This window comes from Hyaena hyaena, unplaced genomic scaffold (assembly GCF_003009895.1).
Source record: "Hyaena hyaena isolate Hyena2069 unplaced genomic scaffold, ASM300989v1 scaffold_285, whole genome shotgun sequence".
NCBI classification, from domain to species: domain Eukaryota; kingdom Metazoa; phylum Chordata; class Mammalia; order Carnivora; family Hyaenidae; genus Hyaena; species Hyaena hyaena.
The window spans coordinates 2,032,769-2,060,728 of NW_024080917.1; the positions used below are offsets into that span (position 1 = coordinate 2,032,769).

At 57.3% G+C, this 27,960-nt stretch overlaps 1 protein-coding gene across 2 annotated transcripts; it reads right to left on the bottom strand.

Annotated features, from left to right (window-relative positions):
• RAB40C (RAB40C, member RAS oncogene family) lies at positions 1-27,884 on the bottom strand. Of its 2 annotated transcripts, XM_039246771.1 has the most exons (7): positions 27,084-27,121; positions 26,726-26,949; positions 8,980-9,040; positions 8,402-8,462; positions 2,909-2,986; positions 2,408-2,630; positions 1-1,823 (listed from the first exon to the last, which is right to left on the bottom strand). In XM_039246771.1, the coding sequence occupies exons 2-7, from the start codon at positions 26,865-26,867 to the stop codon at positions 1,543-1,545; spliced, it is 846 nt and encodes a 281-aa protein (XP_039102702.1). In that variant the 5' UTR covers positions 26,868-26,949; positions 27,084-27,121; the 3' UTR covers positions 1-1,542. The 2 variants fall into 2 exon arrangements, with proteins under 2 accessions (XP_039102702.1, XP_039102703.1); XM_039246772.1 differs by lacking the exons at positions 8,402-8,462; positions 8,980-9,040; positions 27,084-27,121 and adding an exon at positions 27,700-27,884.
• Between the last annotated feature and the right edge of the window lie 76 nt (positions 27,885-27,960).

Sequence of the window (27,960 nt, forward strand, 5' to 3'; positions counted from 1 at the left end):
TCAGAGCTGAATTAGGTTTACTGTACAAAGAAAAACCGCCCAAAATGAGCACAGGAATGGTGTGTCAGCAGCGAAAGGTAGTGTTGATACGGTGAACGCAGGACTGTCCACGTCCTCAGAACACAGTCTGTGCGACTGGGTTCAAAGTCCGAAGAAAGGGGGCCCGACAGGCAAGACGGGACGGGTGTGGCCTCCCCTGCCTGACCCTGCCGAGGCCAGGCCTCATTCGGGGCCCCTGGGCGCCCCTGCACACCCAGGCCGCGGCCCCCACCCTGCCTCCCAGACACCCAGCCCGGGAGAGTCCCAGAGCCTGGGAGGGGCCGTGAGTAGGAGGTAGCGCTGAGCACCGGTGTGACCGGCGGCCGTGTCACTAGCCAGGCGGCAGGAGGCGGCCGGCCGGCGGGTTCTCCAGCTGAGCCTCGGCGTCCGCTGTGCGCGGCGTCGCTACGAAGTGGGTCGGAACGGTGTTGGTGATGTGTGGCTGCGAGGGGTGACACCAGGCAAGGAGCAGCTGCGGGGCCACACCCCAGGTCAGTGAACACAGGCTGGTGAGTCAGGTCCAGGTGCCCCAGAAGACGAGCAGGCGGGTGGCGCGGGCCTGCCTAGCGCCTGGCAGCCCCACCGAGTACTTTCCACGTCTTCTCATCAGAGATCCTGAGCCGGTTTCATGTAGGGACAGACAGAAACATAACCGGAAGGGAAGGTGCAAAGTCACAGAGGAAAGGCTGTTCACCCCCACATGTGGAGGGACGTGGGGGAGTGCACCCCACTATCCCCTGAGAAACCCCAACATTCCCCCAGGGGCCTGTGAACTGCCCCCAGCTCAGCCCAGCTGGGACGCCCAGGATGCCGCCCCGGAAGCTGCGGCCGCACCGTTCGGACTGCCGGAGCCCCGCGGGCGCCCAGTCCCGGGGGCAGGGGGGGCACAAGGAGCCAGCGCCGTACTCAGAAAGGCTGGGGGGGGGGCAGCCACGGCCCCGGGGGCCCTGCCCAGAGCTTCCACGCGTCCCCCTGGTCCCCGCACAGCCCGCACCGCACGTGCAGGGTCTGAATTCAAAGGGTGAAGTCCCAGGGGTCCTTGTCTTTGCCTCCAATCCCCTCCCTAAGGTCCCGAAGCTCGGCCCACAGCTGTCAGGCTCACGTGCGGCTGCGTCAAGGCCTCCCTGTCTGTCCTTTAAAAATGTACAAAAAAGTGAACATCTTCCACATAAATAAGAAAGGGAGCCAGGCCTCCTGGGTCCCAAGGACAGCCCCCCGAGGCCGGGGCCGGGCAGAGCTGCCTCCTGGGCGCTTCCCAGCCGCGGCGCACGATCGATCGGCTCCCAGGCTTGTTCCGCCAAGACCCCTGCGGCTCTCTCCGGTCCCGCGGAGCTCGTCTGGCCGAGACCCCTGCCCGCACGGTGAGCCCCCACGCTTCCCAGGAGGCGGTGAGGTCAAAGCCTTCCCTGCACACGGCGCCAGGCCCAGCGCCCGGCCAGCAACGCTCCCCGAGCGCGAGCCCTCCCGGAGCGACCTGGACGGGGTGGCGCCCGGCCCGGCCCGCTAGGAGATCTTGCAGTTGCTCCTGGAGCAGTTCTGGGGCGGGCTCTGCGGGGGGCGGATGGACTTGGACCTCTTGAGGCTGTTGCCCTTGCTGCTGCCCCCGCCCGCCCCACTGGCCAGCGAGTAGGAGCGGCCATGCATCATGACAGCGTTCATGCCGTTGGCCATCGAGAAGGACTTAAGGTGGCTCTTGATGGTGACGGGCAGCGGGAGCTTGTCGATGAGGTGCACCGGGGTGCAGGAGACGATGGCCCGGCAGCAGAGGTCCTGCAGGCTGAACACTACGGATGCGGAAGGGAGAGGTCAGGCTGCGGGAGTGCAGCGGTCTGCAAAGCCCTCAGGCTTGCTCTGCTGCGGACCCTGGACGCCCACCACTCCACCCACCCTGTCCCGACTTCTGCCTAGAGCCGCATGCTGAGAAGTGCCCTGGGGGACCCCGCTTCCAAGGGTCGCCCACCCTGCCCTGGGGCCTAACAGGCAACAGAGGCTTCCAGCCACCAGGGCCCTTCTGGCAACCGGGGGTGGGGAGGAGGGATGGGGCAGAGGGCTGGGGGAGCACACAGCCAGGATCTTCATGGGTCTGCTCCAGGAGGGGAGGCTTGGAAGCCAGTCCCCTGTCCCTGTTCACTCTGGGACACAGCACTGCCTCCCAGCACTGAGGTGCAGGTGGGGTGTAAGGCACGGTCCCCCGCGTAGTGCCGGGACCCCACGCAGAGCAGACACAGGGCATTAACTTAGCTGCAAGGAGTCAGGGAAGCAGAGGGGACCTTGCCTCCCCTCCAACCCGGGGAGGCAGGCCCCTGAGCGGGCTGCCGGAGGCCCATCCGCCTCCGTTCTCCCGACCGCAGCTGCGACAGCACCTCACCTCGGTTGGGCCTCCAGATCTTCTCCATGCCGTGCCTCATGAGCACGATGCGGGACAGCTCCGTGAAGGACTCAATGACATTGAAGTTGCACAGAGGGCTGACCTCGAAGAAGGTCATGCCGTTCTTCTCTGCATAGGCGCGTGCCTGCTCCGTTGGAACTTGCCGCTTGAAGGCCAGGTGCAGCCGGTTCCCAACCAGGATCCGGGGAACCCCGGGTGCGTGCTTGGGGGAGGGCAGCACAGGACTCAGCGGAGGCACGAGCACCGGACACCCCCGTCTTGCCGCTGTCCCCCTGCCCGCAAAGCAGGCGGGGCCCTCACTGTCCGTTTTGTGGCCGCGAGCGTCGTGGCAGTCAGTGTGCGAGGGGACACAGAGCCAGGGCAACGGGCAGAGGGGTGGGAGGCGGGGACGGCAAGCGGGGTCCCCCAGCTTCCTACCGGGGATGGGAGTGCACCCTGCAAAGGGCGCCGTGGAAGGGGTATCTGCGGACACACACTTACCTCATCAATCTCCTTGATCCACCGGTCGATGCCATCAAAGGACCAGCGGTTGGTGATGTCATACACCAGGAGGATGCCCTGCAAGGCAGACACGGGTGTGGAGAGGCCGGGGGCCGCCCGGATGGAAGGGCTCTTATTCCAGGCACGGTGCCCGGTCCAGCTGAGCGCCACTCCTTTCCAGCATAGGCAAGGCCAGGGGCACTCGGCTCCGGCCAGACAGCTTTCAGGTGGATTGTGTGGGTCACATGTTTTCCACGTGGAAAATGCGTGGCTTTGAGACCCTGTCACATTTCAGAGGTACTGCTGGTGTTGGCTCTGCACACAGCACTCAGCCAGCTCCTCTCCATCTCCTCACTGAGGGCAGGCCCGTGCGGCCCTGGATGCCCTCTGTGGGGGTGATGGCGATGGGGGACCTCGTGGCCTCAAGGCTGCCTCGTCCCTATGTTGAAGACTTGGCTGGGACAACAGTTTTGTTTTGTTTTTTTTCTCCCGTCTTTTCTCCAAACACATCGTAAGCATTAGCCGGTGATCATTTAAAAATCACTCATGCTAACGGGGCTCCTGGCTGGCTCAGTCAGTTAAGCATCCGACTCTTGATTTCGGCGCAGGTCATGATCCCAGGGTTGTGGGACTGAGCCCCATGTCAAGCTGTGAGCTGACAACATGGAGCCTGCTTGGGACTGACTCTCTCTCTCTCCCCCCCTGGCCCTCCCCTGCTCTCGAGTTCTCTGTCTCTCAAAATAAATAAATAAATACGTGGTTAAAGAAACACTCAAGCTGAAACAGCGTACGCAGGTCTACAGTGCGGGGCAGGCCCCGAGGACCGGTGTGGCGGGCAGACGGGGGTGATGTCCCTGACACTGTCCAGCAATGCTCTGCGGTGACTGAGCAGTCGCATTCTTAGTTTTCCAACCCAGACTTGCAGAGCGGGACGCCAGTCACCCTGGCAGGTCCCCACCAGCTGGGCGGAGGATTTGCTATGGGGATTCCCCATGCAGCCCTTAGGGACCGGCAGTCAGAGCTCAGCTCCGGGCGGTCTCCCCCTGCCTGGCTGGCCCGTCGTCCCTGCCTGAGATAGCTCCCTCATGAGCCTCAGGAAGGTGATTCCAGCAGGCGACTGTGGCTGCGGGCTCTCGCCTCCCTCTGCCCCTCCAAGCCTCTTTGAGGCAGGTCAGGAGCCGGAACCTCTCTGCAGACAGGACCCATCCTGTCCTGCCCCGTCAAGGCTGCATTCAGCCTGTGTCTCTGTCCTACACGGGACACTGCAGCTGAGATCAGGACAGGGCACCCTCAATCTCAAAATGCACTTTTTTCCCTGAAAAATGTCCTTCAAATCCTGGAAGACTGAAGTGTAGCCCCCAGGTCTGTTACACAGAGCTCGAAATCCCACTCTCTGGCCGGGAGGGACACACACAGGGGAGGGAGAGCCAGGCCTGGAGGGAGAGTCTCTGGAGACAGATGCGCACAGATGCCTTGAAGTCAAGGGCACACACTGGTCTGGCAGGGGCGGTGCTAGTGAGTGAGACCGGACAGGACCGTGAGCAGTGGGGGGCTAGCCCTGGGGCACAAGGAACAAAGCCTCTGACTAGCGCGGCCCTGGCGCCCCCCCCCCCCCCAAGCGAGGATGCGCATAGTGACCGGCCCCTGGGATGCTCACCTCAGCCCTGTTCCAGCAGCAAAGCATGCAGCGCCGGGACTGCAGGAAGTCAAGGTATGGACGTGCCACCACGTGGACATAAATGTGCGCGAGTCCACGCAGCTGCACAGCACACTGTGAGAAGTACACGGTATGTGCAGGACTGTTTAAAGTTTTTGTTTTTCCTCGAAACACTGAGCACAAGTGGGGGTGGGGGAGCGGCAGAAAGGGAAACGGAATCCTAAGCAGGCTCCACGATCAGCACTGAGCCCAACGTGAGGCTCGATCCCACAAAACCGTGAGTGAGATCATGACCTGAGCTGAAACAAGAGTGGGGAGCTTAGCCGACCGAGCCCTCAGGCGCCCCTGCACAATTTTTTGAAACAGAACTAGAAACCTACAACAACCCACAGAGAAAATTCTCCACGCACAAGCACATGTTGGGAGGCTGCACGGGGACTTCCCTTCCCGCTCCCGTGCCCTGGGTGAGGTTGAAAAGCTGTAACAAGTGGGCAGAGCTCAGGCTTCAGCTGCACCTGAAGCGGGTAGGGAGCGCCTCGCCGTCCCTCCCAGCTGGCACCGACCTCTGGCCACAACCACCTTTCTGGGGCTGCCCCCAGTCTGACAGGTGGCGTCCACCACAGGGAGGACGGACGCACAGCTGGTCACATCGTGGGCAGCAGGGACCCAGGTGATCACGGGAAGGACACAGGGCACCAAGCGCAGGTGGCACAGCTGGGAAGCCACAGCGAGGCTGTTGGTTACCAGAAGACCCCCAGGGGTCCCGTGTCGGCCGTGCGTTTCAAAGAGGGAGAAGGAGGAGCAAATAAATTCTCATGATACTGTTTTTTTTATCAAGAAAAGTATTACGTGTTCTTTTTAAATGGGTGGCTGCTCCAGGGTACAAGCAGACGCTGTCTGTCCCCAGCGCTCCAGGAATAACCTCTTCCTGTCTCATTCCTGACACAGACGGGCACACAGTGCAGGCTGCCCAGCCCCCAGCCAGGACCCCCCGCCCACAGCAGCCAGCATCTCACGCCTCACGCCGGGCCGGGCGCGCGGGTAACTGCACGTCCTGTGATTACCACACCTGCGATGAAGGCCGGGCACGTGCAACGTGACCCGGACGCCAGGATTCCCGGAAGCGGGAGTGCGGGGCCCAGGGCTGGCGTCCTCATTCCGTCCATTTCTGAGCTACAGCTTACACTTCAGAAGACGCAGAGCGACTGTGTAAGCAATCTGAAGAGCTGGGACACATGCACATACCTGTGCAACCACCACCCCCAACCGAGGTGCAGACGTGCGTCTTTTATGAAGTTAGTTTCGGCACGTGTGATCCACGCTGGACGGTAAAGCTCCCGAGGAGCTCTGCCTACGACCCCACGAGCACGCAGGCTTCTGCCCCGGAGCAAGACAAGCACTGAAGATGGGGAGCAGGTGTCTGTCAAATGGTCCCTGGCCCATATGCCCCACACCTGGGCGGTGACAGGTGGCATGGCGGTACCCTCATCAGCCATCGTGTAACGGCAAATGTGAGCCCCAGAACATTTTTCACAGGAAACCCCTTTTCATGGGAATGAACTGAACCCTCTCTATCCAGGCCAGCGCCTAGCCGTGCTCTCCCCAGTGCTAATCCAGGTGACCCCAAACCCTCAGCTAAACAGAACGTCCCCTGCCCCCAGCTCTCTTCTTGCACCGAGCCCAGGAGGCCCCAGGGGACTCCAGCAGGAGGCGCTGGCTTCCCAGGGCCACCTCAGAACCCAGCACCAGCAAAACACAGCCCATAGTCCGGTGGTCCAGGACATAAAGGTATTCCTGGCAAGAGCCACGAGACAGGGCCATGACGGGCAGGTGACAAAGACAGAGGCTCCAGGAGCTTCTGTGTCCTGGGCCCTGTGGAACCTGCAAGGCCTCTCTGGCCTTAACCGACGGTTAAGGAGAGTGACAGGAAATAGGAAACTCCATTAGCGGTACCATTGGCCCATTGGCTGCAAAAGCAGGTGGGTGCTCACCGTGCACACCCCCCCTTCACCGCCACCACCAGACGGGACAGAAGCACGACAGGCTGAAGCAGTGCAGTGAGGCTGGCCTCCGGGCCCCGAAGCGGCAAGAGCCCCCAGAGCTGGCAAAGCAAGAGCGACAGCCTGCACACAAGCGGCTGGGCTGGGTGCTCTGGAGAGAAGGCGGACGTGTAATGGGACGTGCTTCCCCAAGACATACAGTGTGGCCGATGCGCAGGCTTGGCTGCTGCTTCCTTCCGTCCTCCAGGCTCTCCCCAGAAGCGCGGTCTGGGGCCCGTCCCGCATTCACACGCAGGGCAGGCAGGGCAGCTGAGGCCTCTCGGGACTTTTCTCGGCCTCTCCCAGCGGCCCTTTCTTATCATACCCAAGGTTGCTACTCCCATCTCTTGATTTTCCGTTTTATTACAGAAATAATATGGTTTATTGTAGCAAGGTTAGGAAACCCTCAAACGTGAAAGGAACACAGCAGAGCTCACCAGCCACCCAAGGTCCACTGACAGCCAACACTGCCGTTCAGAACACAGCCTGGCTGTCTCATATGTCTATAACCATGCGTGCAGTCCCATCTTTAAATAAAAGTGGCCCGTGGACCACACTTCTGTGTGCCTGAGCTCGCCCTGTGCTCACTCGAGCTGACCAATGCCCCAAAGCTGCGACCCACACCCAGAGGTCTTTCTGTCTTTCGTTGTTTACAACTGGCTGCTCCAGGTGGAACTGCCAGGTGCTCCCACCTCCGCAGAGCCCCCCAAGCACCAGGCACGGACAGGGGAACCACGGCTCCCAGGAACGGAGCTCCCAAGCCCAACCCGGCGATGCTCCACCCCAAACTCAGTGGAGAGCAAATGGGGTCCCTGTTTGGGGTCTTCCTCCCTCTCCCTATGCCGGAGAGGCTCCCACTCGGGAAGGCCCTGAAAGAAAGCTGGGTTGGGCATTCCTGCCAATACCCACTCAGACTCGGTCTGACTCTGTCACAGAAGAAATCTCCCTCTGGTTTCCTGGGTCCCATGGACCAGAAAGAGTAGCACGGGCATGGATGGGCATTCGTCACTGCTCACAAAGCAAAATGAATGCCCAGAGGGCTCCCCACAAGCCCGAGCCAGAGCGGGGGGCTCATGACAGGCAGCACCTGCCCCTGCTGAGTGCAGACCCACCTGCAGCCTGCGCCCCACACAGCCAGAGGCCGGGCCATGTGCCCAAGTGCCACATCCCTGCATGCGTGTGTGGTGCCCTCGACAGGGGACTCTGCCCGGGGTGCAGGGGTGTCCTCAGCAATTCCAAAAGCCTGGGGGGTCATGGCCTGCCCTGCATCACAGACTAAACTGGCCTTACGATCAGACCCCTCACGCTGACAGCAGTGAGAGCAGATCTGTTCATGCAGCTACTTCCCCTTCGTGTAGCCTCGAACCACACACAGACCCGGCCGGCACGTGAGCACGCTGGGGGAACCCGGGAATGCAGACAGAAACGGGCGGGCACCCCTGCCCTAAGGACCTGCAGCGGCCCCTTCCGTGGTGGCTCCAATGCTCAGTCCCCGAAATCCTAATCAGTGACCTAGGCCACCCAGGCAGGCTTCTTCTTCCCAGGGAACCAGGTGACTGAGTGGCATCTGAAGGCTCCCAGCATACCTCCCGCGGCGCCCTGGGCACAGAGTGGCACCACGGAGCTCTGACAGCCAAGGCTGCGTCACTCACAGGACATCCCCGTTTGGACTCCTGGTGGAAGCCTGGCGTTCAAATGCGAAGACTTGCTTAGAAAGAGGCATGCGCGTGGGGTCTGCCAGCACAGCAGCAGGGAGGCGGTCCTGGAGAAGGGCCCCGGCGCCGTTGCCGGGCTTACCTGTGCGCCTCTGGAGTAGGACCGGAAGATGGTGCAGAACCTGCCCTGGCCCGACGTGTCCCTGAAACACAGGGGGGTCAGGGGACGTGGCCTGTGGGGCCCCAGCATGTGCAGCGTGAACCCTGGGAGCCGCTCAGTGGTCTCCACCCACCCACCCACCCCCACACTTGCCCTGGCTGCCCTCCGCGGGCCTGCGTTCCCCGGAGCCCTGCCCTGTCGGGCTGCAGAATCCCACCCCTGGGGGAGTTCACCTCTGCACCCGGAGGCTCTGGACAATGCTCCTTAATGTGTCACCCAGTAAAGGGCAAGGGGAGAGGGGCCACTGTGGAAATGAGTCTCTACGGGAAAAGGGAGCTGGGCTCTATCAGGTCAAATAGCCTGGACTTTTGGGTTCTGCGCCACGGAGCAAAGTCCATTCCACGCTGACATCGGGTCTGTGCAAAGGGCCATGCGAGTGAATGTAAACGGGACGCCTCCCTTTCTCTAAGGAATCCTGACTCACTCCAGGCACCGTGCAATGACGCCGAGGTGCCACAGCCCCGGGTCCCAGGCGCCTTGCCCAGCACAGCCTGACTCACCAGAGCTCCAGCTTGACCCGCCGTCCATCCAGCAGGATGGTGGTTGTCTTATAGTCAATGCCTGCAAGGAAGCAGAGGACAGCCGTAGGCGACGCCTGGGGACCGGCCCGCCAGGACCCGCCCCACCAGAGCCGCAGGGTGGGCCACCCCACCTGAGCCTTCTTGTGGTTCCAGCCCAGCACCCCAAGCTGGCCACCCCCATGTCGCCCAGGAGCCCCAGCTGCGGGGACAGAGGCGTGTCTGCATGAGGACGGCTCATCTCCGTGCTGACCCACTTCCCCTCCCGAAGGCTCAGCGTGCTTCTGAGTCCTTGGGCTCACTGCCGCCCCCAGGAACCGACAACTGGAGCGTGCTGGGAGCATTATTAAGGGTGAAGTGATTTCTAAAATTTCTAAAAAAAAGTTTCTAAAGGCATTCCTAAAATGCTATTTCTCTGGAGAGCTCGCTGGAGAACCTGAGCTTACCATATCTTTAGTTTTTATTTTTTTACACTTTCATGGGAACAAGTCAGTCCAAGAGAAGTCAGTAGGAGCAGAGACACGTAGCTTACATGTAACGTCTCCTAGTCTTGTGTGGCCCGCCTGGAAACTTCCCTCCACCGCTCTTATTAACCCTTAAATATCTCATCAGTTTCTTGGCTTCTTGTAACATTTCCTCTAAGAGGGCTTGAAAATGTGCATTTCTGGGGCACCTGGGTGGCTCAGTCAGTTAAGCGTCCGACTTCGGCTCAGGTCATGAGTTCAGGTTCCGCTCAAGTTTGTGGGTTCGAGCCCCGCATCGGGCTCTGTGCTGCCAGCTCAGAGCCTGGAGCCTGTTTCAGATTCTGTACCTCCCTCTCTCTCTGACCCTCCCCTGCTCATGCTGTCTCTATCTCTCTCAGAAATAAATGAAAAACATTAAAAAAAGTTTAAATAAAAAAAAGAAAAAGAAAATGGTCATTTCTAAAGCAGGCGCTGTTCTCACACTGCGCGTACGGCACAGCCGCTCCAGCACTGGTGCCCCGTCCTCACTGGCCCTCTGCCTGGCGAGCTCCCAAGTGTGCGCCTAAACCTGGCTCCCGTGCATCAAAGGACATTTGACAGAATGAAGATGCAACCCAGAAAATGAGAAAATATTGGCAAATCATATATCTGATAGCGGGCTGATATCCATAATATAGAAGGAAATGGGACAACAAAAAACAACAAAAGAAATCCAATTAAGAAATAGGCCAAAGACTTGACTAGACATTTCTCCAAAGAAGACACAGAAATGACCAATAAGCACACGGAAACAGCACCCATCATCAGGGAAATGCAAACCAAACCACAATGAGATGTCACCGTGCACCTTTCAGACGGTTGTTATAAACAAACAAACAGAAAATAATAGGTGCTGGTAAGGATGTGGAAAAACTGTGACCATTGTGCTTGGCCACGGGGACAGAAAAGGGCGCGGACACATGGAAAACAGCTGGATGGCTCCTCAAAAAATTAAACACAGAATTACTTTATGATGCAGAAATTCCACTTCTGGTTTACATCCAAAAGCCAAAGCAGGGAATCAAACATGGATGTATTTCCACACGCACGCTCACAGCAGCGCTAGTCACAGCAGCCCAGAGGCGGAGGGGCTCCTGTGTCCACCGGCGGATGGATAAAATGCGGTCTGTCCATGCAGTCGGCTAGTACTGAACCTTAAAGGGAAGGACATTCCGACAGGCGCTTGGACGAGGATGCCCTTGAGGACGTTGTGTTCGGAGAGACAGGCCTGTCACGGGAGGGCAGACGGTGCAGGTGCCCCTGGAGACAGATGCCTGGGGACGGAAGGAGCCGGCGGTCCCTGGGGGCGGGGGAGGGGTGGGGACAGAGCTCCCGCGTGGGGCGATGGGAAGGCTGTGCGGGCGGGCGGCGGTCGTGGTCCCGGGCGGCGGGGACTCCTGCCCCCGAACTGTGCTCCTACAGAGGTCGAGTGGTGAACTTTCAATCAGGCGCGTGTTACCACGATTAAAAGAAAAGGGAGAAGACGCTCGGATGTATTCTCAAGCGACAGAAACTCTTGTCAGAAAAAGCAAACTCAGGCCTGTCCGCGCCATCTTTCCTTGACACCTGCCCTTCCCCCGACCCTTGGTAGAAGCTTTTGTAATTCTGTCAAAAAGGGAGCACAGATTTGACCTGACACTTTGTCTCTTTTTGGTCCTGGCTCTATAGGTCCTGGGAGACAGACCCCAGGGAGATAATGCTGAAACACAGATGACCAGAAAGGTTGTTGATGTGGACGCTCGTCCGCTGGGCAACATCTCCTCCAGGGGGCGACCAGCCCAACAGGCTTGGGCCTCGGGGACTGGCACTGCTCAGGACCTTTCTTTCTTTTTTTTTTTAATTTTTAAAAATTTTTTAATGTTTTATTTATTTCTGAGAGAGAGACACACAGAGTGAGCAGGGGAGGGTCAGAGAGAGAGGGAGATACAGGATCCGAAGCAGGCTCCAGGCTCTGAGCTGTCAGCACAGGGCCTGATGCGGGACTTGAACCCATGAACGGTGAGATCATGACCTGAGCTGAAGTTGGACGCTTAACCGACTGAGCCACCCAGGCGCCCCTGCTCAGGACCTTTCTGAGGGTCCCCACGAAAGGGGCAGCCCTGCCGCCAAGTCACCCCGAGACAACTCCCGAGAGCCCCGCTGGGAGCTGCAGGGAGGAGGGCGTGCCCAGGGAAGGCCCCGGAGACAGGGCGCAGCATGGACAGTGCCGTGCGCCCCGCTGACCCGTCTGCCGCGTTCCCCGGGACCCACTGTGGCATCGTGTCCGCAGCGGTCCGCAGTCCCCGCTCACCAGCAGCTCCACGAAGGCCCCGCCGTGAGCACAGCGGGACCCACGCAGACGGGCACTCAGAGCTGGGAGTTGAGAGCTTCATGCCTGCCCTGCCCTGCATCCCCACCTCCCAAATCTGGATAAAAACTTACACTGCACTTTTTAAAGTCTTAGAAAACATAGACGTGCAAGTCCAAAGAGAAAGGCCTACCGACAGAAAGGCAGGCTCTCCCTGCTGTCAGCGGGTACTGGCATCAGCCAAACTTCAGTGCTCAGTCGGCTCACACTCGTCTCAGGTCTCCAGATCTGTTGCTGGAGAATTTAATCCTCGTCCATCCCCTCAGTCCATAAATACCGAGCATCTCTTTGAAAAAATGATAACCAGAGGCCTCATTCAAAATACTGAGCGCCTTGTACGCCAGGGGCATGATCGCTAAGAACGGAACCAGCTAGTGGCGGGGCACACAGGGCAACCGGGCCTCTCACGGATTGGGCCCCGCACCCGCGTGCACGCACTCAATGCACAAGGTGAGGGAAGCTCACACGCAGGGAGGGGTCATATGGGCAGGTCGCAGGCCCGAGGACTTGTGAAAACTCTCTGGATGGACACAGGGCACTGGGAGGCTAGGAGGGGCCAGTGGCAGGTGACCAGAGGCACCGGGGGGACATGGGTGCTGTTCTGATTCACGATCCTTCTTCTTTTTTTTTTTTTTAAGTTTACTTATTTATTTTGAGAGAGACAGAGACAGTGGGGGAGAGGCAGAGAGGGAGAGAGGGAGAGAGAGAGAGAGAATGAATCCCAAGCAGGCTACACACTGTCAGCACAGAGCCCCATGCAGGGTTCGCCCTTAGGAACAGTAAGATCATGACTTGCTCTAAGATCAAGACTCAGATGCTTAACCAGCTGAGCCACCCAAGGTTCCCTGATTCGCAATCCTTCTTTTGTGACCTTTTTATTTTCTCTGAAAGCCTTGAAAGCATCTATTTGCCCAATGTGGGCGTGCACAGGACGAAGGCCGGCCACGGGAGGCACCGACCAGCAGGACGTGACCCCCGTCTCCCCTGGGCTCTCACGCTTCGGGGTGGGACGCCCTCTACCAGGCAGGGCACCTGTGGCCACGTGGCCAGCCTCTCAAGACAACCTGGCACAAGAGCCACACTGCTGGCCCGAGTGGACGCATGGTGTCTTGACAGGAGTCACCCAACAGAACAGGCCACTGGTAACACGCTCTTCCCCTGGGCTCCCTCCTTTAGACCTTCACCAACGCGCACAAGCCTGTCAGCACTGATGCAGGACCACAGACCTCCAAGAAAACCCGTCACCAGGAATTACATGGTACTCAGGGTGACAGGAACACACCAAAAAAGAACGAAATATCCTCAGCTGTCTGCCCAGTCACCTTCATTTTGTATGTAAACTGAGATTGTTGGCTGAATTTTCCACTTTTTAGACCTGGGACCAGGGACCTCAGAATAAAGACCCTGCACACAGCCTGGCTGACCTCTGAGTGTGGGGGTCTCCCGGGCCCCACCCGGACCCGCCTGGGCGTCTCCCGCGCCCTGCCAGACCCAGTGTCTCACGCGCCCCACCTGGACCCACCTGAGCGTCTCCCACGCCCCTGCCAGACCCTCCTGGGCGTGTCCCGCGCCCTGCCAGACTTGCCTGGGGTCTCCCACACCCCACCTGGACCTGCCTGGGTGTCTCTCACACCCCTCCCGGCCCCACCTGGGTGGCTCCCTCGCCCCTGCTGCACAGCCTGACGAGTGGGCAAAGAAGAGCATCACCTGCCTGGACAGCACATGCATCACCACCTCCTCTCTGAGTTTCCAGTCTTTTTATTTATTTATTTATTTATTTATTTATTTATTTATTTATTTAATGTTTTATTTCTTTCTAGGAGAGAGAGAGAGAGACAGCGTGAGCAGGGGAGGGTCAGAGAGAGAGGGAGTCACAGACTGAAACAGGCTCCAGGCTCTGAACTGGCAGTCAGCACAGAGCCCGACGCGGGGCTCGAACCCACCAACCGCGAGATCATGACCTAAGCAAAAGTCGGACGCTTAACTGACTAAGCCACCCAGGCGCCCCTCTTCCAGTCTTTTTAAAATTGTTAATGTTTATTTACCTCGAGAGAGACAGACAGAGCAGGGGCAGGAGCAGCGCAAGGAGAGAGAGGACCCTAAGCAGCCTCTGCACTGTCTCCTAGAGCCCGATGCGGGGCTCGAACTCGTGAACTGGGAGACCTTGACCTGAGCCAAAACCAAGAGTCAGATGCTTAACTGACTGAGCCCCCAGGGCACCCCTAAGGCTCCAGTCTTTATGGAAGATGCGGTCACAACCCAGAGATCAAGAGTCACATGCTCCACTGAGCCAGCCAGAAACCACACAGGAGGGCTTTTCAGAAATTCCTCTCAGTGAGGGGCGCCTGGCTGGCTCTGTTGGTTAAGTGTCCAACTCTCGGTTCTGGCTCCGGTCATGATCTCACAGTTCATGAGTTGGAGCCCCACGTCAAGCTCTGCGCAATCAGCACAGAGCCTGCTTGGGACTCTCTCTCTCAAAACAAAGTTTAAAAAAAAATTTTCCTTGAGGTACCTTGGTTAAGCGTCCAACTTCGGCTCAGGTCATGATCTCATGGTCTGTGGATTTGAGCCTCACGTCGGGTTCTGAGCTGGCAGCTCAGAGCCTGGAGCCTGTTTCAGATTCTGTGTCTCCCTCTCTCTCTGCCCCTCCCCTGCTTATGCTCTGTCTCTGTCTGAAAAATAAGTAGACTATTTAAAAAACTTTTTTTTTTTAAATATTTTTTATTTATTTCTAGGAGAGAGAGAGAGAGAGAGACAGCGTGAGCAGGGGAGGGTCAGAGAGAGAGGGAGTCACAGACTCTGAAACAGGCTCCAGGCTCTGAGCTGGCAGTCAGCACAGAGCCTGACACAGGGCTCGAACCCACGAACCGCGAGATCATGACCTAAGCGAAAGTCGGACGCTCAACCAACTAAGCCACCCAGGCGCCCCTAAAAAACTTTTTAAAAAATTTCCTCACAGAAGCGCCTGGGTGGCTCGGTCAGTAAAGCATCCGACTTCAGCTCAGGCCATGCTCTCATGGTTCGTGAGTTCGAGCCCCACATTGGACTCTGTGCTGACAGCACGGAGCCTGCTTGGGATTCTTTGTCTCGTTCTCTCTGCCTCTCTGGACCCCACCTCCACCTCCTCAAAAGAACTAAAGAAACTTAAAAAATAATAATAAATAAATATATATATAAATAAATAAATAAATAAATAAAATTTTCATTTCTCACAGTGAGAGAAGTTTATTTATAAAAAGAATGAAACAGAAAATGCTAATTGGTGTCTTCCTTTGAAACTGGAGTGCCAGCTGATGTCTGAGGGAGAAAAAACCACCCCCGAAGGGTCTCCCCTTCACACACCCACACACCGGCCATCCCGATGGCCTCGGGCCCAGGCCCAGTACGTGTGCAGCCTTTGCGCTTCCTCCCCCGGTGGTGAGGCCACAGCACATGCCTGTGCAGAGGAGATGTGGCTCCCGGCACGGAGCACGCCCGGGGACAGGCAAGGGAGTCGCATACATCCCCGGCGGACAGGAAGCATTCCGGGGCAGTGTGGCCGACGCTCTTACATGGGCCTGGGGTCCAGCCTCTCGCCTCGAGGGTGATGGGAACTAAGACTTGCTTCTGACCTTTAGAGTGAGGCCAAGGTGACGGATGTCCCTCTGTGATCATGTTTCATGACATTGTGCCGCTGGCAGACTGTCCACCTCGCTGGCTTGATGGAGCAGGCCGCCCCCTGCAGAGCCCTGCGCAGCCGGGAAGTGAGGTGGTGGGTGCTGCCAACCTGAACCTCGTGCCAACATGAACTTAAAATGGATTCTTCCTGTCCCAGCCCATACCTGACTGCAGCCTGAGAAAGACCCTGAGACCCTGTGAGCATCCAGCTACACTGTGACCGTATTTCTGACCCATAGAAACTACTTGCTGATAAAGTGGGTGACGTTTTAAGCCCCTCAGTTTGTGGTAATTTCTTAGTCGGCTGGGTCTACTATGACCAATTACATAAACTGGGTTTACAAACAACAGAGATCTACTTCTCACAGCTCTGGATCTACTAGACAGAGCCTGTATCTGGTCAGGGCCAGCTTCCTGGTTCATGGACAGCAGGAGGGGCCAGGCAGCCCTGCGGGGGGCGGGGTGGGGGGGAGTCTCTTCTACAAGGGCCCTGATCCCACTCCCAAGTCTCCATCCCCATGACTGAGTCACTTCCCAAAGGCCCCACCCCTGACCATTCCCTGGGGGTCAGCAGACACAGACATTCAGTCCACAGCAGTAACTAAGACCAGCAGTATCTACCAGAAATGCAGACCTGCATCCCTCTGGCCAGCCTATAAAAATCTATCCACATAAAAACAACACAGAGAGCTTTTCACAGCAGTGTGGTGGGCAGAATAATGCTCCTGCCCTTGGGGATGCCTTCCTTCTAACTCCTGGAGCCTGTGAACATGCATTTCACAAGGCGAGGGAACCCTGGGTAGTTGCGAACTTTGACAGGGAGAGGGTCCGGGGTTATCCGGGTAGGCCTCATGTTTGGTGTGTCAGGAGCCCTTAAAGATGGGGACTCTTTCCTGGTGGAGTCACAGATGAAATTGAAGGAACGGAGACTCAAGCCTGAAAGGGCCCTGACCCGGCTTTGAAGGGGGAGAATGGGAAGGGGGTGAGGCATGTGGACGGTCTCTAGAAGCTGGGGCAGCTATAGGTTCACAACCAGCAAAGACGGGGGAGGGGGCGGGGAGGCGGGCTGTGAGCAAGGGAACAGACCTCCCCAAAAGCCCACAGAAAGAAGAGCCCGGCCCCCAGCGTCCTGCCTGTTGACCTGTGACCACATAACCATAAGGTAATGTGTTGCGGCAGTCACAGGCACGGAGGACTGAGCACCTCCTCATGTAGAAGCAACTACGGGCTCGGTACTTCGGCACTGGCGGCAACCTGAAGCCCATCCCTGGGGGATAGTGAGACACCAGGGGATCCTTCAGACCTGATGCTCTGTGGCTGTTACAAAGAAACAGGCTGAAAGAAAGGCAACTGGAACTCCCACCCCGCACCCCGCCCCACGCCATGGGACAGTCTGAAAAACAGTTTGGGGTCTACTAAGGCTGGAGCAATCCCACTCACCCGTGTATCCCCGACAGAAACGTATACATATGGTCACCAAAAACGGGTAATGAGAATGTTCCTAGGAATACCACTCAGAAACACCCAAAGGTGGAAGCCACCGCAAAGCCCCGTGCAGAAGAGAGGGCGCACTGCAGTCCTCACAGGTAGAATGCCACACAACACAAGCGTGGGGGCTGCGCGGCTACAACTCACAGAAAAGGCAGAAAGAGGATCCAGACACACAAGAGTGCTGTGTGACTCCACTTCTAGTAAAACCCCAGAGACACAAACAAGTCTGTAACATGAAGATCAGCGGCTGCCAGGCCTGGGAGCAGACGGGCCGATCTGCAGAGAACAGGGGGGCCGGTGTCTGATGGTTCTCAGCTGTGCACACCTGTCAACACTCACTGAACTGCAAACTTTAAATGGATCCAGGCTTTCGGCACACAGATTATACCTCAATAGTGCTGATTAAGAAGGAAAAAAACCGTGACAAAATTAAGCACTGGCCAAGATGTACAGCGCGTATTGCTGGCGGGAATTCAGAATGCTAGAGGGCTTGGGGACACAGTCTCGCAATTTCTAATGAATTAGGCAGACATACGCATGTGGCCCAGAACCCCACTGGCTGAGGCACAGTCACACAGGACTTGTGAGCTGAGAATGTGTCTCATGCCACTAAGTCGTAAATGGCCAACATAATATGCATATGTACCACAAAAACAAGTTTTAAAAAAAACCTTAAGGATTTGCACAAGAATGTTCATTCATACTGGCTTTATTCACAATAGCCCAAATCAGGAAAATACCTAGAACTGTACTGACAGGTAAACGGATAAACTGGGGAACATGTGTGCGAAGGAACACCTCTCGGAAACAGGAGAGAAGGTTACAGTGTGTGCCCCCCGTGAGTCTCACACACGTCCTGCCAATGAAAACACCATCACCACGAAAGACCATCGTGCATGACTCAATTTACAGGAAGTTCTGAAGGGGTAAAAGTAACTCAGAGTGACAGGAAGCAGACCAGTGGGGGCTGGGGGCTGGGGGCTGGGGGCTGGACTTCAAGGGCCAGGACGGAACCTGTAGGCAAAGTGGAAACGCTCCCACCCCGAGTAAGGTGGTGGTTATACAGGTGTATGCGGGGGTCAAAATCCATTGAACTGTACACTTAAAATGGGTATGTCTCGGGGCGCCTGGGTGGCTTAGTCGGTTGAGCGTCCGACTTTCGCTTAGGTCATGATCTGGCGGTTCGTGGGTTCGAGCCCCGCGTCTGAGCTGTCAGCACAGAGCCTGGAGCCTGTTTCAGTCTGTGACTCCCTCTCTCTCTGACCCTCCCCTGCTCATGCTGTCTCTCTCTCTCTCCTAGAAATAAATAAAAATATTTAAAAAAAAAAGTACTTGGCTAAGAAATCAACTAGTGAAGTTTAAAAAAAAAAAGGGTCTGTCTCATCACATGTATGTTAGATCTTGATAAAAATTTATTAAAAAATAATAAACCCACAGGATAGTGAACTGTATGGAGTTTAGGTTAATAGGCCTTTTGCCCACGAAGTACCCTACAAGATGGATACAAACACAGATCACAGCTGGATGTGAACGCCTGCCCCAAAGATGCTGAGCGCACAGGCGTTCTGGGGACAGGGACAGCCCACCAGCTCCTCGCACCTGCCCTTACAGAGGCCAGGGTCACCGGCACAAGTCTGTCTGTCACCGGGGAAAGAAGGCAGGGGGGCCGCCTGGCGAAGGACAGAAAAGGAAGCAGAAGTTACCTAATCAATTTCAAAACGCCTTTGTGCCCTACGTGCAGGGTTTCAGGAGGGGCTATAGGCCACTTCGTGGACTGGTTTCCTGTCAAAGAGGAGCTTTTCCTTAACGCCTTAAAACCCACACCAGAGCAAAACAAAGCAAATGCTTTCAAAAAGAGCAAGCACACTTTGTGTACAAAACTTGGAAATAAAGAATGCTTACAAAAAATACAAAAATTACTCATAAGCCCCAAATTCAGAGATATATACCATAATGTTTTTGTGTATCTATTCGCCCAATTCTTTCATTTCATACATGTTTATACCCTATGTAGACATCTTTGCCCACTTAACAAGATATCAGAGATTTCCTCATTTCATTGAATATTCACTGGTTATTCCTCCAAACCATTTTTTGTTTTGTTTATTTGAGAGAGAGAGAGAGAGAGAGCGCGCCAAAGAGAGAGACAGAATCCCAAGCAGGTTCCACGCTCAGCGCAGAGCCTGACGCAGGGATGGATCCCATGACCCTGGGATCAAGACCTGAACCGAAATCAAGAGTTAGACACTCAACTGACTGAGCTACCCAGGCACCCAAAACCAGCGTTTTTCTTTTTTTTCTTTTCTTTAAAAAATATATATATTTTAACGTTTAGTTATTTTTGAGGGGGAGGCACAGAGAAAGAGAGACAGACAGACAGAGACAGTCACAGAGGATCTAAAGTAGGCTCTGTGCTGACACCAGACAGCCTGTGCAGGGCTTGAACTCATGAACCATAAAATCGTGACCTGAGCCGAAGTCAGACACTTAACAAGCTGAGCCACCCAGGTGCCCCCACACCAGCGTTTTTAAAGCTGGTATCTCACCCCATGAATACACCATATTTCTACTGCTGGACCCTTCAAAAAAAAAAAAAAAAAAAAGCCTTTACTGTGTGTAGTGATGCTCCCTATTATTTCCCAGGAAAAATTCCTAATTACTTGGTTCAAAAGGGAAGGCGTTTTAAGGCTCTGGAAAATACATGTTGCTGATGTTGCTGACTCCCTTATGGCATGAAATAGAAACCCCAGCACATTTTTAATGATGAGTGTCACCAGATTTTCTCTGCAATATTCTTATACAATTACTTTGTAATATACTTAGTTAATTTTAAAGTTAAACATCTTGTGGAAACTAATTTGACAATAAACTATTTGTAAAAAAATAAAAAATAAAAAAAAATAAAAATGCACATCTAAAAAAAAAATAAAATAAAGTTAAACATCTTAGGGTGCTTGGGTGGCTCAGTCTGTTAAGTGCTTGACTTTGGCTCAGGTAGTGATCTCGTGGTTTGTGAGTTCAAACCCCACGTTGGGCTCTGTGCTGACAGCTTAGAGCCTGGAGCCTGCTTTGATTCTGTGTCCCTCCCTCTCTGCCCCTCCCCTACTCGGGCTCCGTCTCTCTCTGTCTCTCTCAAATATAAAATAAACAAAAAATAGATAAAGTTAAACTTCTTTCCATGTGTTATTTTTTTTTTCCATGTGTTATTTTTCATTAGAACTCCATCACTGAGGACTCCGTGTGGCCCTGGCCAAGTGATTTAAATTGAAGGAAATCTTCCTAATAATGATACTGCCACCAAGTTGTTCTCACTTATCCAGGAATCTAGTCACTGCTAGACCCCAATAAAATCACTGCCCGCCCCCGTGACCAAGGGAGCAGGTGCACGTTTACCCAGGACCTCTGGCTCCCGAGGGAGAGCCACGTCAGACAGCAGCACAGCAGGCTCTGCGCGCCACAGCACTGCTGACATCTGTGCTCAGGGACACAGCTCGTCCCTATCCAAACCGCATTTATGAGGAAATCAGGCCCAGCTCCCGACATCTCCCGGCACTCTCAAGCCTGCCGACATCACACCCGGGAAAGGCTAAACCACCCTATTCCTTCAGTCACTCAAGGCCGTACAAGGTGCCTTTGAGTCCGGATAACATCACTTAACCCACCAGCCGTCCTCCCAGCGAGGTGTCGCACAGACCTGATCAGCAGGTGCGCACCTACCACTGTGGCCCAGGAAGATCCGGACTGGCAATGACCCAGCTTCTGACTGGATAGAGGGCAGGTCCGCTGCGGCCGCAAGGCTGCCACCAGCCCGGGAGCCACAGCAGTCTGTTCGGACCCACCTGGGTGGCTTCCTTGGCTCACTGACACGTGTTTACCACCTGGCCAAGATCTCTGTCCAGGGTTGACATGGGCTCACTTGCTAGAAATCTGGCACCTGACTTTACTCTGACACTTTCCAAAACCTGTGAAGTGTCTGCCTATTCCCAGCACTCAGGCCTTCTTTCTCTCTCCGTTCCTGCTGGGAGATGCCGGCACACCCCCTTTCAGGATGTTGGTCGCCCAGCCCCAGGCCCTCTGCATTCCTTCTAGGTTAGACCATTCCCGACCTTCCCTCCCTCCTAGGATCCCGAGGCCCTGTGTTTCTGAGCACCAGGCACTCATCCGGCACAGATCACTTCCCAAATCGCCTCCCCCTCATGCGGTTCGGCCAAAGGGTCAGACCCCTCTGGACATAAACGCCCAGTGACTTGAAGAGCCAAAGCTTGTCTGGTGGGTGGTACCCCACTGTCCTGCTCATGTCCTTGGGTCCCCACCACGTCCCTCAATGCCAGGTTACCTCTGTTCCCATGTCGCTCCTCTACCCTCTGAAGGACATACATCCGTAGTAAACGAGGTACCCAACGCTCCAGTCTTGGCAGAAGACACTGCACACTGTGGACGTGAGACTTAGCCCTTCACTGCCAGGTCCTCGTGAGCACAGTCACAACAAATAAGCCTCGGTATCACCTACTGCTCAAAGTTCAAGGTCATTTTGTTCACTTGTATTTATTCTCACTCTCAAAAGACTTAAGGGGCCCACTCTCCCACGCTAAGGGTGACCCCATACACCCAGCGCTGGCGTAGTCAGCCCCTGCCCGGTGTCTGACATCTGCCCTCACAGTCCCAGCCTCCATTCCCTGAATGCCTGGCCAGTAAATCCAGCCTCATGGGCCACTCTGCTCCAAGCCAGGGTGCTGGACACTGAGACTATACCCCACTTTCTCCAAATGCCTGACAGCGATGCCCTGACCCATGTGGCCCCAGGACCCACAACACCCACCCTAGGTGCTGCCCACTCCCCGGGGCCTGGTTGCAACTCCACCCTCTCCCTTCTCCTTCTCCTCACTGGCCACGGGCCCCGGACTAGGTAAGTGGTCATCTTTTCAGACACCAGCAAATTCACATGTTACCAGCTACAACAGGAGGTGAAGTGCTGGGAAGACCCTTCCCGCCTACATCCTGTGCTCGCTGTCCCGGCCTTCTCCATGAAACACGCTTCTGTTTAGTTCATCATCCAAGCCACGCACCTGCTGATGGGAACAATGGCATTATGTGTGCTCAACGTGACAGAGCAATGTCACTGAGGCACCTGTTCCTTTATCCTCTTGAGCTTATGGAAACTGCCAAAGGTTGGGGGACAAGAAACGTAAAATTTAAAATATTCTGTGGGGCACCTGGATGACCCAGTCCATTAAACATCCGACTTCGGCTCAGGTCATGATCTCACAGTTCATGCGTTCGAACTCTGCACTGGACTCTGTGCTGACAGCTCAGAGTCTGGAGCCTGCTTCAGATTCTGTGCCTCCCTCTCTCTCTCAAAAATTAAATGAACATTTGAAAAAAAATTAAAATAATCTATCTACTCACGTTAAGAAAATTTAGGCAAGGCCATACCGGTTCAAATTAACAATCAGCCTAATTAGCTTAATCAGAAGCAGAAACAGAACTCTGCCCCTCCCAGACTGCGGCCCTGTCTGGCTGGGGCAGGCTGGTCCGTACACCACACACACCCAGGTGAGCGCCTCTGGCAAAGGGGTAGATACGAGTCGCAGCCCCGCACAGATGCTGTATGCGTGGTGGAAAGGCCACGCATACACTGAAACTGGTGGTTTCTGGAAACTGGTGGTTTGCTGCACTGGTTAGCAGCTGACCCTGGGAGCTTCTGGGGCTCGGCTCTGCTGCCCACAGCTAGGACAGAGGCAGGCAGGGCAGAAGCAGCACAGTGAAGGGAGAACAAACAGGCCTCAGTGACTGGGCCCCGGCCCCAGAGCAGAGCGGGGAGGGCACGTGAGGAGAAGAGGGGCACCTATGCCAACCAGCACTAGGTGTCCGCTGGCCGGACTCTGGCTGACAAAGCCTGGAGAGAAGGGTCAACCAGGAGGTCAGCAACTAGCTGCCCAGGACCCAGGAGAAGGGGGTCGGGCAGCCAGTGCCTAGGGAGACAATGGGTGTCAGCCCTCCCCACCCCACCCCTGCCTGTGACAGCTGCAGGGTCTCAACTTGTCTGAGATTTGGCTCCTCATCTGCAAAAGGGGATGATGATGGTCAGCAGGGTGGCGGAGAGGACTAGATCACAGACAGAGCCGAGGGGGAGCCCCGCGCTGTGACCATGCTGGGCACACCTCACACTCAGGGCCAACTCCCCTCTTGGACCCTGGAATCTGACAGAAAAAGATACAGCCCAGTAAACTGCCCAGAAAATGGACAGAATCCAGACACAAGCACCAACCACACACAGGAAAAAAAGAGACTATGAGGTGACCCGGTGACCAACACCAGCTTTCTGTCAACACCGACACGCTGCACACAGGCTGCTTGTTCGTTTAGGACACACGGCAGTCAACGCCTCCCGGGTACACATCTGACACCAACAGTGGGGACAAGGCCGTGGACGGTACACCATGGGCAAACTGCCCAGGACCCACCCGACTCAGGAAAACAGCAGGCGCTTCCCCTCGGCTGGCACTGAGGACACAAACCAGCCTCCAGCCAGATAGGAAGAGATGTTCAGAACTATCTAGTGAAAAACCATGGAGCCCGGGACACGGAGCTCCAGCCTAGCCAGCAGGGGGCTGACGGGGCACCGGCTGACGGGGCACCGGCTGACGCTCTGGACTGCTCCCCCCACGGGCACAGCAGGCATTGTTTGCTTCCACAAACATGGACACCCAGCAGGCCCCAGAAGCGCACGCAGACCTCATGCTCACCTGGCTGTGTCCACACCCGTCACAAACGCCTCGCCCCTCCTACCAACCCTGCCGGCCATGCCCGAGACTCAAAGTACATCCGGCAGCTCCCCGCAACACTGACCCCTAGAGAGGCAGACAGGGAGGGGCGGGCTCGTGTCCACTCGTGAGTCTTCCAGGACGTGGGCCTATTAACCACAGTCCACTTTCCCGTCGGCCCTCAAGCCTCAATGTGAAGATCTGTGACATTCACTGCCCTCAGAAAAGTGGCGATGGGCCTGTGCACCCACAGCAAGAGCGTCCCTGGGCTCAGGGGGCCCCCAGCACCCCCCACACTCAGGGCAGAGTCAGAGCTGGGCTGTGCTCAGGAGGAGAAGCTGCTCACGACACACCTGTACCACCTTCCCGCCAGCTTCCACAACCAACAGTCCTTGACAAATGCGTCTAGAGCACAACTTCCCAGAGGTGGCCCGGCTGGGACCTCTATGCGGGTATTGCTCTCTCTCCTCTACAACCACTGCTGTGTATCTGGCAGAGAGAGAAATGAAACCTCCTGCAAGGAAGGTTTCCAGACCACAGAGACCTGCAAACACAGTGCACACCAGCCCGGCCACACAGCAAGCGCCGGCTGTGGGCTCTCGGGGGCACGGGCACAGGGTCACAGATGGCTGTCACTGCTTCAGGAGCCAGCACCAGAAAGACCATTTCGATAACTCCCATGTGTGCAAAGCTGAGAATGGTGCATGCTCACACACCTGTCTGAAGGACAAGCTAAGTAGGACTTCGGTGCAGGTAAGTAATCAGGTTGCCCAAGGAAGGCCGTTTGATCACACGGGTCCTTCACCAAGCAGGGAACGCCTTGCCAAGGGTCATCTGCTCCTGGTCAGAGGAACCAAGCACAGGCATAACACAAAGAAACCCGGAGAGACGTTGAAGCCTTTTAATGGTGACGGGGAAAAAGAAATACACGCATATCCTTTATAAGAGAATAAAAAATGAACAATTCCTGGGCCGTCTGGGTGGCTCAGTTGGCTAAGCATCCAAGTTCGGCTCAAGTCACAATCTCGACGTTTGTGAGTTCGAGCCCTGTGTCAGGCTCTCTGTCCTCATTAAAGATCCTGCTTCCGTTCCTCTGTCCCTTGTCCCCCCTTCCCTCCCACCCCCCGCCTCTGCTCCCCCTGCTCTTTCTCTCTCTCTCAAAAATAGACATTAAAAAAAATTCCTGAACATTAACTCTTCCAAAAAACAAATTTACATTCTCACGGAATCCTGAGAACCAGCTGCTCCAGAGCTTCCAAACCCTCAAGTCTCCCTTAAGAAGCCTTCAGAGGAGAAGAAAGAGGTGCTCTCACAGCCACCAAGTTCATTCTGCTAAAGAGCACTGTCCCCGGGGGCCGTGAGCTGATGCCCTGACCGTGACACCCACTCCTCCTGCTGCACCCGCCTTACCCCTGAGGACCCTACACAGACGCTGGCACTTTGCGGTTTCCACTTGACTTGTGAGTGTGCCCTGGCCCTAAATGCACACACGGCCTTTCCAAGGGGGGCTTTCCTCACCACTTCTGGGAGGTGGCCCTCCCACTGGACCAGCCCCACTGTCTCAGGCAGGTCTACTCCAGTCAGCCCGCCACAGGAGCTAAGGCGGCCACCACCTCCCGACAGAGGGGACGGGGGCGGGTCTCACCTCTCCAACCAGCGGCTCAGTGTGCCCTGAGTGCTGGCTGCCCCCGACTGGAGTACCTGACGGGGAGGCCGAGCTAAGCCTCAGAAGCACAGATTGAGGTTCCAGGAAAACACCGCTGCCCCTGACGGAGCCCGAGCTTCTCATGCTCTTATAAATGCCCACCACCAGCCTCCTGGAGCCACGCTCCAGTGCCACCACTGAAAAGGTAGCCCATCTGGTCACTGTCCGAGTCAGGAGGACACCTCTGACAGTCACTGCCTAGCGTCCATCGAGGTGGCAGGAGCCAATGAAGGCTCCTGCTAAGGCCCCAGTGGAGCCCCTCCCTCACCCAAACACACCCAGGGCTCCTCCTTCCTTGCCCTTCGAGCAGCCTCCTCTGGGGAGCTGAGAGCACAGACAGTAGGAGGCAAATCCAGAGTGGCTGCCACCACCCAGGCCGCTCCAGCAGGCGGGGCGTCCAGCTAGCCCAGGTGATCCAACAACCCTGACAAGTCCTAGTCCTAAAAGGAAAGGGTGGGAAAAAGAGCGTCCACCCTGACAGCCGCCTGTAGGCGAGCCATTTAGCAAACAGCGAATGCTCAGAGTAGTCTGACAGGACCGACCAGAGACCAAGAAACAAAGCAACAAAGGGCGTGGAGAACAAAGGCCTGAAGAAGCAAAATTAGATGAAACTACTTGCGGGAGCACAGAGGTCCTTACAAAGCCTGGATGCTGATCTTCCCTAAGCGGTTCTCCTGGTTCCTCTAAAGGGACCCCAAGTCCACGTGGCCTGGGACGGCCCCTAGCACAGAGGGGGCACCGATCCCACCGCTGCCCTGGCCGTGTCACTCCCTTGAATGGGACGCGGATCTGCTGCGTGTTTGAGCCGCGCAACCACTAGCGTTGAGAGCGGGGTACGTCCTCCCAGCACCGGGCGCCGCCGCGGGGTCACGGGAGCGGCCCGGCTACCGCTGGCCACCTGCTCACGGGCTCTGTGCCTGCACCGCACAGAAACCCCCGCACCTACGTCCTCGCCCCCACTTCCACAGCCGCTGACCGGGCGCTGCCTCCCCGGGGCCGGCCCGGCGGGGCGCCGGCAGCCACCAGGCCGCTCGCCGCCAAGTCGCGGCCACCCGTCAAGCGCGCAGCCCCCACGAAGGCCTCAGGCCGACGAGCAAAGCGCCCGGCCGCCCGGGAGCTCCGGCTGCCGAAGAAAGCGGAGACGGAGACGCAGGCCCGCTGCCCGCCGGCGCGGGGTCGGCCCGGGCGCCGCGGACACGAGCCGGCAGGCCCCCCGCGGCTGCCGGCGGGCTGGACGGGCGGGCCCGGAGCGCGGCCTTACCGTTGCTGTAGGCGTACGGGGACTCGGCCGCGCCGTCCTGCAGGCTCTCCAGGATCTCGCCCTTGCCCACGTCGCTGTCGCCCACCAGCAGGAACTTGAGCAGGTAGTCGTAGCTCTTGACCGGGCTGCCCTGCGTCCCCATCCTCTCACGCGCGCGCGGGCCGCGCCCGCATGCCCACGGCGCCGGCCGCGGGAGGACGGCGGGGAGGAGGCCTCGGACCGACCTGCGGGCCGGGGGCGCGGGTGAGTGGGGACGGCCGACAAGGCCCCGGCCGGCGGCGAGGGCCCGGCCGCCCCCGCCGCCCGCACCTGCACCGCCACAGCCGCCGCCGCCGCCCCCGACACCCGCCAGCCTCACCTCAGCGCTGCCGCCGCCCCGCCGCTTCCCGCACGGAGACTCGCAGCCCCGCCGCCCCGCCCCCGGCTCGAGCGCTGCCATTGGCTGTCCCCCCGCCCGCCCGCCCAGGCCCATTGGCCCCTACGCAAGTCCGTCACGGCCGCCCGCCCCCCCCACCTTTTCCCACACAGCTTGGTGAAGCCTCATGTCGCCCCGCCTCCACACCGTCCTCATTGGTCGACCCCAGCTTTTTCTCATCGCCATTGGCCCGTACGCACGTCCGTCAGGACTTCCCGCCCCCACCGTTCCCCACACAGCGTTGCGGAGATGCTGACCGCCTCACCTGGTCGCCGTCGCCATTGGCCACTCACCTTCGTGTTTCCCGGAACCTCTGGTTGCCGACACGTCCGTCAGCACCTCTACCGCCCCCGTCGCTTCCCGCAGAGCACCCCGGAGTCACCAGCAACCCCGCCCTCTGCCCCCACAACACCTAGGCCCTCGCCCGCCCCCTCCCCCTCTCCATTGGCCACCGCTGCCTATCTTCCCAGAGCCACTGGCCCACCCACACGTCGATCACGGCCCCTCTAAGCCCGCCCTGCTCACCCCGTGCTTTCCTCCGCTGTCCCTACACGCTCACCAATCAGGAGCTTGGGACTCCAGACTGTTTGCATACGCCCCCTTCCCGCGGGCAGAAGCAGGGTGGTGGGCGTTCCCGGGGCGTGGTGACGCGGCTGGGCCCCAGACGAGTAAAGCCTCTAGCAAGCTGCGGCCGCTGCCCCCGCAGAGACCGCAGCGAGGACAGCGAGGCTCCCTGGAACTGTGCTCTCGGGAGCCGCCCTCCTCGCGTTGGGGCGGGGCCCAGGCGTGGCGGGACGAGGTCGGCGAATCGGCGCCCGGG